The sequence below is a fragment of the Momordica charantia genome (genome assembly GCF_013281855.1).
Source record: "Momordica charantia cultivar OHB3-1 chromosome 6 unlocalized genomic scaffold, Mcharantia_2.0 BLBB01000006.1, whole genome shotgun sequence".
Classification (NCBI taxonomy): Eukaryota; Viridiplantae; Streptophyta; class Magnoliopsida; order Cucurbitales; family Cucurbitaceae; genus Momordica; species Momordica charantia.
Window position 1 is genome coordinate 26,858,814 of NW_028275164.1, and position 12,930 is coordinate 26,871,743.

General features: G+C 34.6%; 2 protein-coding genes across 2 annotated transcripts; one reads left to right on the top strand and one right to left on the bottom strand.

Annotated features, from left to right (window-relative positions):
• Window positions 1-2,147: 2,147 nt before the first annotated feature.
• On the top strand, window positions 2,148-5,025 carry LOC111025910 (Hyaluronan / mRNA binding family). Its single transcript, XM_022303824.2, has 7 exons — window positions 2,148-2,591; window positions 3,153-3,459; window positions 3,563-3,628; window positions 3,760-3,892; window positions 4,023-4,175; window positions 4,259-4,315; window positions 4,656-5,025. The coding sequence occupies exons 1-7, from the start codon at window positions 2,414-2,416 to the stop codon at window positions 4,839-4,841; spliced, it is 1,080 nt and encodes a 359-aa protein (XP_022159516.1). The 5' UTR covers window positions 2,148-2,413; the 3' UTR covers window positions 4,842-5,025.
• Window positions 5,026-9,667: 4,642 nt separating this feature from the next.
• LOC111025883 (ras-related protein RABD2c) lies at window positions 9,668-12,799 on the bottom strand. Its single transcript, XM_022303788.2, has 8 exons — window positions 12,622-12,799; window positions 11,902-11,974; window positions 11,265-11,312; window positions 11,124-11,171; window positions 10,768-10,839; window positions 10,513-10,668; window positions 10,306-10,409; window positions 9,668-10,010 (listed from the first exon to the last, which is right to left on the bottom strand). The coding sequence occupies exons 1-8, from the start codon at window positions 12,633-12,635 to the stop codon at window positions 9,917-9,919; spliced, it is 609 nt and encodes a 202-aa protein (XP_022159480.1). The 5' UTR covers window positions 12,636-12,799; the 3' UTR covers window positions 9,668-9,916.
• Between the last annotated feature and the right edge of the window lie 131 nt (window positions 12,800-12,930).

A 12,930-nucleotide genomic window follows, 5' to 3' on the forward strand; every position in this document is an offset into this window, starting at 1 on the left:
TATAAGACTGGAAATTGGAAGGACTAAAATGTCAAACCACTATTTTTGTTTCTATTTATTAATTTTTATATTTAAAAGGAGAGTTTGGGCTGTCGGTATTGATGGCTTCTTCTATTGGGGCTTTTGCTCTTATCTAACTCGTTTTCTTGACCAATGTCTGCGGTCCATTTCACATTTTCCATTTTACTTTTGAAAAAAAGAAAAAAAGAAAAGTTAGGTCTTGATCCACTTTTTGATGGTTGAGTTGGATTGGATTCATGGATGTTTTAGAGTCAAATTAAATACTTGGGTTACGAATTTATTAAGCTAATCTTTAATTATGTGATTGATAGACGATAGATCCAACTAGGAGCGTTACCGAGTTGGGACTAGGATTGGGATGACTTCCCCATCCCTATTCCCGCCCCCATTTCATTCTCCATATCCCAAATCTTCCACGAAATTTGATGGGAATTGAGATGAAGATTTCGTGCTAAGAATTTGCGATAATCGATTCACCATAGAAAATTATTCTCTATTTATTTATTTAATTTTATAAAATCTCTAATTAGATGTTAATTGTCCTCGAGAAACAGATAAATCCCCATGGGTGATCTCTATTTAAATTCTCTAAGAATGTTTCTTAATTCATAAAACAACAAATTTTAAAATTTAAATTTCACCCTTCAAATTATTAGAATAAACTCACGAATAAGTCATGAAATTTTTTTTTTCAAGTAATAAAGAACAAGTAATAAAGGGTGTGAGGATAAAGACGATAGACATATTTCCCGTCATTGCTCTCGTTTAAGTCATGAAAAAAAAATTTCACACCGTGTTTTCCACGGGCCCTTAAACGGAGATTTTCTGTCTTGTTTGGGATAGATTCTAGGGAAAGTAACCGTGCGAAACCAATTTAACCATGTAACATTTGAATTGAGTTGATTCATATCATTTAATATTTAAATTCAATGGATTTGAATAATTTAATATTTGAATTGAGGGAGTCTAGGTTAATTTTTTTTTTCAAAATTGGTATTGATGTATATTAAATTACACGTGTCAAAAGTTTTATTAATTGATGATATTATTGAATAAAATCTTTATTCTTTACCATATTGGTGGATAATAAAATAGTAAATTATACGGATAAGTGCGTAAACAGCCTAAAATATTTAAATGTTTCAATAAAATGGAAAGATAGATATTTATTTACTTTCAAAGTAAACAAGAAAATCATAAGAAAATAAAGATTTAAAGGAATAACAAAAATAAATAGGAAAATGCATGAGCCAATATAACATGGATCAAAATACTTGACCAAAATGGTGTGAGTTTGAATCCCCACCTAATTTTACAGAGATATACAGAAAGGAAAAATTTAATATTTTATTCATCTTTATTTTTTTGCCTAAATATTATCATTTAATTAAGGAGGAGTAATTTAAATATTTGACTACTAATAGTAATAATAATAATAAAAAAGAAGGTTACGAAAAACTTGTCTAACAATGACTATTTGTACTATACTCGGTTCAAAACTACAAAAGAAAAATAAAGAAAATAAAATACTCGGTTAGAAAAGAAGAAAAACTCACTTGAAATTAAACGAGAAACCATTAAGGTTTAGATTAGAATATTGTAAATTAAAAAGGCCGATATTGAAAATGTTTATATATGAAAAGTTTTTTGGATTTTGGAAACAAAGCCTTGGCAGCCCAGCCCACTAGGCCCAACTTGTTTAATATGGATAGACTCATGGGCTTTATTTGGCAGCCCATAGCATTCCGGATATTATAGAAACATGAATGACTAGAAATGGCTAAATTAAATAGGCGAAAAAGAAAATATCCAATAATTTTGAAGATCGAGAAAATTTTAAATCAAAATAAATATTTTCACTGTATAAAATTTTTACCATAATTATGAAAATTACTCAATGATTATAAAAAAAAAAATCAAAGAAAACCGATTTTTGAAATTTCCATCGAGAGTCAATTAGGAAATTATGCATAATTAATTAGATAGCTTTATTTATGAAATAGGGAAACCAACGAAAACGTACCACGTGGAAAGAGAATAAGCATATGATCGTGGAGATGATTGTATTCAGTGGAACCGGCCGCAGAGGATCATACCCCATTAGGGTTTTTAAGTTTGGGTTTATTCCAGCCTCATCTCTCTGCCGCAGTGGCTAGGGTTTTTTTCTTTCACCCAATTGTCCAATTTCTCTGACTTTTCTCTTCACACTCTTGTTTTGCTCACTCTCGCTCCCAAACTCATCATTCCCCGAAATCTGTATCTGTTTCTCTATATCATAATCGGCGGTTCTTCATGGATTGCAGTAATTTCTGAGAGTTTCGTGTTGGGGGGATTTTGCTCTAACTTGTAGCTCGTCGTCTGGGTGTGAGTTGCAGTTCTTGGTTGAGCGAATATGGCAACTATGAACCCTTTTGATCTCTTGGTCGACGACGACAACGAGGACCCTAATCAGCTCGCTTCTGCTCAGCGGTCTGCGCCGTCGCCGCCGTCTAAGAAAGCCCCTGCTCTGGCTCAGCCCGCCAAACCGGCGGCTAAGCTTCCTTCCAAGCCGCTTCCTCCGGCTCAGGCTGGTGGGTTTTGTTACTTGATTTATACTTTTGTTTTTCATATTTTATGATTTGTTTTCCCTGTGAAGTAGTAAGAAACGCTGAGCGTTTCAATCAATCTGTATATGAATTTTCTGTCCTTATGATGTTTGCCTTTTTTGGTTTTTGTTTTGCTTTGTTGTTATTACTCTAGATGCTGGGTTTGTTTTGCAATGTCTTAATAATGTTTGAAAGGATGTATTGTGAAGTTTCCTCTGTAGTTCTTTTGTTTGTTATTTATTCTTCTTGAATGGAACTGGTTTCCTATGTATTGCAAAGCTGACTCTTGTCTAGAGGTTGGAGGTTAAGTCACCCATCCCCATATTTGTTGTTTGGTGTACTCGAAAAGGAAAAATAAGAATACGTACCCCTAAAGTGGTATTCATACAAGAAGTTAATATTGCAGTTTCTCAATTAGTGAGAAGTTTATAATTATGGTGTTAGCTGATGAAGTAGGAACTACACGAATGTTATCTTGTTGAACTTTTTTCTCCAATGTAATGTAGTTTTGGGCATTATTTTTGTTTTAATTTTATATATGATCAGTGAGGGAGGCAAGGAACGAAAATAGCCGTGGTCGCGGAGGTGGACGTGGATTTGGACGAGGACGTGGTGGCGGTGGTGGATTTAATAGGGACTCAGCGAATAATGAAAGCAATGCACCAGGTGGCAAGAACGGATTCTCTGATCGTTATCTGCCTCCTGAGGAAGGTGAAAAGGGTGAAAAGCGTGGGTATGGTGGTCCTCGTGGCTCTTTCCGAGGTCCTCGTCGTGGTGGCTTCAGCAATGGGGAAGCAGAAGAAGGGGAACATCCCCGAAGAATGTTTGATCGTCGCAGTGGAACTGGACGTGGGTTAGTTATTCTTTATTTATATAACTAGTTTCCAGTTTGATCATCTGCCTGGCAATTTGTTTTTGTATTTTATCTTACATTGTGGTTGTTTTAATTGTTTTAGAAATGAGTTTAAGCGTGATGGGGGTGGTCGTAGGAACTGGGGAGCTCCTGGTGATGAAATTGCCCCGTAAGTTTTAATTTTCCACTTGCAACATGTTTCTTGATTTGTTGGAATTGTACTATTTGAACTCATACAGGGTCTCCAATTCCTGTTAAGCTCACCACCACCTCTTATTTACTTGACTTGTGAATCTTAAGGGATGTGGAAGAGCCTGTTGCTGAAAATGAGAAGAATGTTGCTCCGGAGCAACAATTGGGAGAGGATGTGGTGAATGATGAGAACAAAGAGGATGCTGCAAAGGAGCCAGAAGAGAAGGAGCCCGAGGATAAGGTAAGTGCTCTTATTTGCAGTATCGATACATTGATTAGTCTATTCTTATAAAAGAAGATACATTGTATTGGTTAACCTATCATATCAACTGGCTATATAATCTCAAATCTGTTCCACTGTCATCTTACAGGAGATGACCCTCAAAGAGTATGAGAAGCTCCGTGAAGAGAACAGGAAACTTTTGGCAAAGACTGAGGTGAGGAAGGCTGAGGTGGATGAGGAGTTAGAGAACATGCAGCAGCTTTCTTGCAAGAAAAGCAATGATGAAATATTTGCCAAATTGGTGAGTGTTTCTATCATGTTACTTCAACGATTCTTTTTTTGTGTTTTTCTTTGGTAGTCCGACCTTAAAAATTTTATTGTCAGGGTGGTGATAAGGATAAGCGCAAAGATAATGCTGACAAGGAAGAGAAAGCTAAGAAAGTATGTATTACTTTTCAGGAACTCATTATTCTGTGGTCTTTATGAAATTATATATTATGAATTAACCAGAAATATTATTTTTTTTGTTGGTATGCAACTTTGAAAGTGTTGATTCAATCCATCTCTCTTTCACCTGTTGGTTCTTGATGTACTTTGCGGTGTCGAGTTATTTTCAGTTTTCTTATATAGTATATATAAGTACCCAGTCTGTTATTTGTAAGATGTTTCTACCATTGCTGTATTTTAATATCAGGTCCATTTTTGCGAAATATCTTCCACCCACATTCTTTCTACACTTCCTTTTATATAGCTGATCTAATTTATTTGTTTTTGGCTATAGTCTGTGACCATAACTGAGTTCCTAAAGCCTGCTGAGGGTGAGAGGTACTATAACCCTGGCGGTCGTGGTAGAGGCCGTGGGCGAGGAGGCTCAAGAGGTGGCTTCAACAATGGTAGCAACAGAATCAATGTCTCAGCCCCCTCCATTGAAGATCCCGGGCAGTTCCCTTCATTGAGTGCTAAGTGAGACTTTTACCACTAAAAACATATTTTGGCACTACATTTTTAAGTTTTCTTGAGATATCAGATCGGAATTTTTGAGTTACAACTACCAACAGGATTCTGAAACTCCCTCTAATACTGCTATGTAGTGTAAATCTTGGATGTTATGTCTCGAACGTAAGTTATGCATCAATTTTGATTTTGTTGAAGGATGTTTATTATTATTATTATTATTATTGCTATTTTAGTTCTCAAATTTTGCAATGTACTCCCAAAAATGCCCCCCTTACCAAACAACTTTTCTAGTTTTCTCTTGATGTGAATGTTTCTCTGGAAATTTTTTCTCTCTGTTGGTTAACTCATTGATGAGATGGGTCTTCTGGACTGAATCTGTCTCCCCACTCCCAGGATTTCTGCTTCTCTCTGAAAGAAAATTGTTCTTTTCCTAAGTATCATAGTTCTTTGCTAATAGGATCTGACCATGAAATTTCATAAGGAACTGACTGTTAGCTTTTTATATTTCAAGTTTTGTGATTTATCTTTTTAGACTGAAAGTGGGAAAAAAGAATGAAAAAGATGAGAGAGATTTGATTAAAGTGTGTGATGGCCAACAGAGGGTCCAAGAAGCTCTTCAGATCATAGTTTTTGAACTGAAAACAAGAAATTTCTGTGACATTTTCTTTTTTAGCTTGCACTAAATGATTAATGCTATGTTTTTTCTCTATCGAGAATGGAACTAGGATCTCATTTTGATAATTTACGAATAATTTGAATTATTATTTTTGTTTGAATTTCATGCTTAAACACTTGTGGATTTTAGAATGGTGAAACAAAATTTCTGAGAATTAGAAATAAGAAATTTGTTATTTTTGTTTTTAAAATTTTTAAACAATATTATGAAAATATTTTTAAAAAATGAGAAATAAAAAAGTTTAAATAGGTGTCAAATACTTCAGTTTTAACTTAATTGGAAATGAGAATAAGTATTTTAATAAGGTTGAATATGAGAAATAAGAAATAGAAGTTAAAAAAATATAAATAGTTAGTTAAATATTTAGGTTGTGTTTGATTTGATTAAATTTTATTTATTAAGAGGCTATTTTCATTTTTTTTTAAATGGAATCAGCTTTGATCTCTTTTGTAGGTTAAATTTCTATGATTAATCGTCTTTGTTGAAGTTTAAATATTAGAAAATCTTTATGTACCCAAATAAAAATCTACAAAATGGTCAGAAAGTCCCTTTTTTTCTTTTTCTTTATTCACTTCGTTATTTTAATTTTGGTTTAAACATTTTGATCTTATATATTTCAAAGTGTTAGAATTTAGTTTATGTACTTTCAATTTTGTTAATTTTAATTATTGTATTTTGAAAATATTCATTTTGGTAATTAGAAAATGACCAATTTTATCGTATAATTTTATACACAATCAGAACTCTTTAATACAAATTATGATAAAAGTTTCTCAATATTGAAAATCAGCTAATAATTGTAGAAAAGAAAATTAGGTAATTAAATTAATTAAGATAGAACTTTTTGTAAACATTAATTCCGTTGTAGTCTAGTCGATTCCCCGCAACGGAAGATTTTTTTTTTTAATTTGTTTGAAGGACACGTGTCCCAATTATTGCCTTGTGTCCCTTATCCTCTCTCTCTCTTCTTTTTCCTAAAAGTTAAGCAAACAAAATTACAAAAATCCGTCTCCCATTGATGCATTTATCTGTCTTCTCTCGGCCTTGCATTTAGACAATAAAAATCAACATATTGATATATTGTAAAAATATAAAAAAGAAATTGGGAAATCAAATTAATTGAATTGATTGTCTAAGTATGGGTGGAGACAGAAGTTTTTATGGAGGGAGGAGAAAATGCTTTCATTTTAACGTTTCTTCTATATATAATATTAAAATCTAGTAGGAACAGACACTCCACTAGATTATAATCGAATGAACTATTTTTGTTTTTAATATTTTAAAACATGAAAAAGGTCGTATAAATTTTTGAAACAACTATTTGAGTTAGTTTGATTGAGTTCAACATGTAAGGGTAGAGATTCAAATCTTCACTTCGACCGACTCACGTTGACTTGTTTATTCTAAATTTGAGCTTGCACTCAAAGAGTCGACGGTCCTTTGGCTTTTTCCCCATACTCGTACATACACAAGGAGTCATAATTACTTGGTAGAAGTTGCATTCCATGGGACTTGAACCCAAGATCTCAAAGTTATTCTTTGAGGCCCGAAGCCATTCAAGTTATCCCTTAGGGACATAATTAATTGAGGATTATTTTAGAAAGGTATGAGTATTCATATTGAAGCATAAAGATGAAGAAGCGTTGATTATATGATTCCAAACCAAACAGATGGAGTGAATGTAATAAGAATAGACCATGGTTTTTTGCTGAATTGTGTTTAAGGGAAGGAATAAGAAGACGTCTTACGATTGGAATAACGCCTCAATAAAATGGTTTGGCAGAGAGATATTATAATAGAACCATTTTAGAAAGAGTAAGGTGTATGTTAATGCAAGCTAGTTTACGAAGATTGTTTGGGGTGAGGTTGTAAAAACAACATGTTATCTTATTAATGGGAGCCCTTATCCTCAACAATTAGGAATAAAACTCCACGAGAAATTTGGACCGGTTCATCTCCTGATTGAAAACATTTAAGGGTTTTTGGTTGTATGACTTATGCTCATGTGAAACAAGATATGAAGCCACAACCAAGAGGAATGAGCTAGGTGCATAAATAAATCTTAACTATCATAAATTGAAAAACTACGATATAAGGCAAGACTAGTTGCATGTGGGTTTACTCAACGAGCTAGAATAGACTACAATGAGGTCTATTCTCCGATAGCAGGAGACACTCAACCATTAGAGTTTTGTTGTCCATAATTGCTGATTTTGATTGAGAGTTAGAAAGATGGATGTAACTACAACTTTTCTTAATGGGATGGAAATTGTAAGGAACAAAGAAGCAAATACATTAAATATACCTTTAGCCAAACATTTCAGGCTATCCTACAATCAGAAAATTTCCTCAAAAGTGGATGTAGGCACTCTAAAAACCTGGCGTTCAAGTTCTTCTCTTAGACTTTTGTCATTCAGCCTGATGTATTGCTGCTGATTAATTGTATTGGTTGCGGAACAAAATCTCAACGGACTTTATGTAGCCTCAAAATACGGTTGCCTCGATATGATTGTTGCCTTCTTAATAACGATTGTCTCATGCCTTTGTATAATGGTGGTCAAAAATTATATTGAGGCAACCATGGTTTGATCTCTTGAAACAACAGTTGTCTTGAAATAAATATAGCTGTCTCGAAATATTTGTTGACTTGGAAAATATGTAGCCTCGAAATTTATGTAGCATCAGAATAACGGTTACCTCAATATAATTGTCTTCTCAAATAGCAGCTGCATCAAAAATATATGTTGCCTTCAAATAATGGTTGCCAACAATTATATTGAGGCAACCAATATTTCGTCCCTCAAAATATATGTTGCTTCGGATAATGTTTGTCTCAAAATATATGTTTTTCCCTTCTAATAATGGCCTGAAAATATGTGTTGAACAAATATGTAACCTCCAGATAGTTTGCTGGGAACATATAAGCCTAAAAATAATTTTGGCTTGAAAAATTGAAACAATGTTGCTTTGAAATATATATGCCCTCAAAATAGCGGTGTTACCTCTAAATAATAGTTGCCAATAGTTATATTGAGACAATCAATATTTGATCCCTCGAAATAACAGTTATTTTGAAATATATGTTTTCTCGAAATAATAATTACCTCATAATATATGTTTACCTTACCAAATATGTAGACTTGAAGAGGCTGCGCTCACCGTCCGATTGTTGAAGAAAACAAAGGCGCGAGTTCTGAGGGTTGTGATGGACTCGCAGAGGAGGGAGACGAAACAAATATTTTTTTTAATTAAAACTTTGCATTCTTTTTCTGTTTTTTAAAAAGAAAATCTTAGAGAAATTATAATGTGGGCTGGTAACCTGGTAAGGTAAAGTTGCAAAGAAACCATAATTTACAAGATAGTTATTTTTTCTCATTTTTGCATTCGTTGATAAAAATAAAATAAAAGTAGTATATTATTGATGTACCAATGTAGAGTATAGATTTGGTTTAATATTTTAAAATTTAAAAGCATATCATGTTAAGCATTGAGAAAGCAAAAAAAGGAAGAAAGCATATCACATGAGATTCTCTACCTAGACATTCTCCCTCAATAAAGAATCTATCCATCCAAAACCATTTTTAGCTTATGGTTAACCTCTATAGAAGAATGGAAATGACTTCCATTTCTTCTTTACCATCCTCAACAAATCAATACAACCTCAACATATAACCATTACGAAAAGATATAATACGCTTGCATGAGCGGAAAGTCATTGGTCCAAACGTCGTCCAAAGTCTGAACGATGCTACCTGACTGCCCCTAATAATAGTTAGATGCAAGTTCAAAATATGTACGTCTTTAACAACCATTAAATACAAGTTCGAAATACATCTCACATGATAAAACTACCATCAACATTGTTTCCATTAGTACGTTCCGAGCTTTACACCTAAATTCCGCTTAAGCTTACGCAGAAAATTCAGTAAAGCAATGGAACTCGTCACCTAATAAGAGGAAGAAATGGTTGCAAGGCTCTGTAAATTTCCATGTATTCAATTGCAATATATATCACATAACTTTTTATCTCTTCCAAACTACATAACAAAAACTATAATCAAATCACTTCAAACTAGGAAAAGTTCAGCATTGCAACAGAACTAAAATAAAATATTAAAAAAATCATGTTATAACAGAACAATTAATAGTGATAAAGGAAATGAAGCAAATACTACTGTTCATTGATATCTAAATTTTACAGCTGAATGTTGATCCAGAAACAAATATATTGGAAAGAATGGAAGTGTTAAGGAAGTGCTGACAAAAGACGAGAAAAGAAAAAAAAAAAAGACAAATCACGACGGACGAATCTTTTCATACCAAAAGCATAGAGAGACTAGTTTTACATGTCACGGTCCAAACATTAAGATTACCAATCAGTCCAAGCATTCAACAAGGCCATGCCATCTTTAGGAAGAGCAGCAACCAGCTTTCTGATTCACAGGTTGTCCTCGAATATTCACTGTCGGTGGCCTCGCGTTGTTCATCGGCTGTGTCGCCATCCTATACGTATCAAATGAACCCCAAAAGAATCAGCTAGAGTAAAAAGGGCAGTCGCTGCCTCATCTAATCCAAGCCAACTAAAGAATCTAGCTGCCCTCAATGTCAAGACTAGCGAGAGATCGTAGTGTGAATAAGGTGATTTAGGTTCAACGTCTGAGATTTACTTCCTCCCGAGTAAACGTCGGGTTAGTAACTTTGAGGGCTGTCTCATCCCCGATTTGGTGTGATAAAAATTGAAATGTTTGGAGCCTTAATAATAGATTCAAGTAACCAGAAAAGTTGCTGGTGTTCATACCTGTTCTTTATTTCAGCAGCCATGGCCATGAAAGCCTCTTCCACATTAGTAGCGCTTTTAGCACTAGTTTCCATGAAAGGAATCCCAATTTCATCCGCAAAAGCCTTAAAAGGATTATGGTCATCAGTCATTACCGAATTTACTTGACATTCGTTAAAGATCAAATCGTGTATTTTAATGAAAGATACTAAAGAAGAAAAATTATACCTTAGCTGTCTCATAAGAAACGACCTTATTTGCAGTGAGGTCACATTTATTACCAACCAAAAGCTTGTTCACGTTTTCGCTTGCATATCTATCTATTTCATTCAACCATTGCTTAACATTATTGAAGCTATCCTGGTCCGTAACATCATACACAACCTATACACATTGCAGAACATTATAGGCAAGCAGGCTTCACTTTTGGAAGATAAAAAGGCAGGAAATAAATGTGAACAACGAAGAGAGCGCAGCCATTACAATTATGCCATGAGCTCCACGGTAGTAGCTGCTAGTAATTGTTCTAAAGCGTTCTTGACCGGCAGTATCCCACTACAATTGATGATGAAGATTACCAATTAACAGGGAGAAGGCCAAAAAACCACCGAAAACTTCTTCAAAATTAACAAGCAATTGAAAGAAAATCTGAATAATTTGTGCACTTACAATTGAATTAAAATAAATAAGAAAAGGTCAACTGTTAAATTTTATTTTTACCGACAGAAATACAGGATGTTTCCAGAATATAGATGACGAAAAGGGAAAAAACAGTCCTCGAGTAACAATCCTCCTCTAGGCTTAGATTAAAGAAATGACAATTATAAAATTAAACTTACAATTTGAAGTTTAATGGTCTTTCCATCCTGTTCCACAGTACGGATTTTCTACAAAGAAAAAATTTTGTTCAAGTATTAGAGCTGTAAAAATTCATGCAGTGGTTATCAGTGAATAAAACCATATATGTGGTAGAAGCTTACAAAGTCGACTCCAATGGTGCTAATGTAGCTATCCAGATATGAATCATCCTGATTTATAAAAGCAAAGGAGTTACTTAAGGAACATGTGCATATACCAAAGCGAAACCTACAACTGCCCTTTAACAAGCTCAATAAATGTCAATTATCGGGGGCTCAAAATTCTCAGGCAATGCAAAAACTATGTGAATGAACATTAGACAAAAATGAGGATTTCTATAAAATATAAAGAGAACTAATCACTCTGAACAGCTTATTTAGTTGCGAAAATATAAGGAAGTTGTTGGTAACTTAAAAATACATCTTGCTGAACGAACAATTTTTTAACCACCTCGAATAGAAGTTGGAACAATCAGGAGAAAAAACAGAGAAAAAAGGGAAAACAAAAAAGACAAAAAGGATGTGCTGACTGCTGGGCGAGAAAAGATTCCATATTTGAGTCGGAGTCAGGCTGTAGATGGTGTCCGATTATGCATACTAGTCACAGCAATTGTTTTTGCTCGTTTGGTATAGAAAAGTAATTTGTATAAACTTTAGCTGCATCTACGATTTCAATAGGAAAGGAAAAAAGAAAAGAAGTTGGGAAAAACGTGAGGATAGGAAAAAAATTATCGGGAGCGAATCAATCCTGACAACTTACAGCAAACCTCAGTAGAAGACATGATTTTCCAACGCCTGAATCTCCGATAAGCAAAAGCTTAAACAAATAGTCACTGCAAATACGAGAATGAAGGAGTAAACACGTGCAACGCATTTCTCACTGTTAAAAAGAACGCACTAAATATCACAACTCCATGACGTAAAATAATCACACATAGGAGAATTACCGACTCCGTACAGCGAGAGAGGAAAAATATTTTCCTCGAGGATTCAAGGAACATACAGAACCACATACTATGAATTTACCATTTAAACGTGCCTTAGTTTCCAAAATGAACCAAGCAATTATATTCAAGAAATTACCGAAATAACTCCACAAATAAGATAAGAATTGAACGATTTACACAGGCCTTCAGAAATTCGAGCTCCATATTACAAGTTGATCATCAAAATCGGCAACAAAACTTACATTCAAACCGTAAATTATTTCGAGAAGCAACGCTTAATTAGGATCTCAAAACCGGTCGCCAGATTTCAAAATCAAAACGCCACAAACAACCAAATCACACCAAACAGCTATACCATCCAAAATCACAGATTGATCAAAACATCCAACACAAAACGTACAAACAAGGTCACAGCTCCCTCATCGACCAGATCTAACCTAACTCGGCAGAAACAACCACAAAATAAGGGCTCCAATTGACAAATTTGACTCGCAGGAAGCCAAGGGTAAAGAAAACACAAAAATTGAGCTTACTATTCCGGATTCATGGCGAGTTAGATGCCGGCCTCAATTATATCAGGAGAGATCGGTACGAGGAGAGCACCTGCCGGCGAAAGCTTGACCGGAAGCAGATCGTTCGCCGGAGCAGAGGAGAGAGAGAGAAGAGAGAAAGAGAGAGAGAGAAGGAGAAGTCGAGGAAATGAACGGAGGGGGGAGACGGGCGCGTGCTTTATAAAGGCCCGAAAATGTCGTGAAGTATGTGATCCCAGGTGGCCAGTACGGTGGGTGACGTGGCAACACAGAATGATCGCCACGTGTTTTTTACAAAATAATAAACTTTCT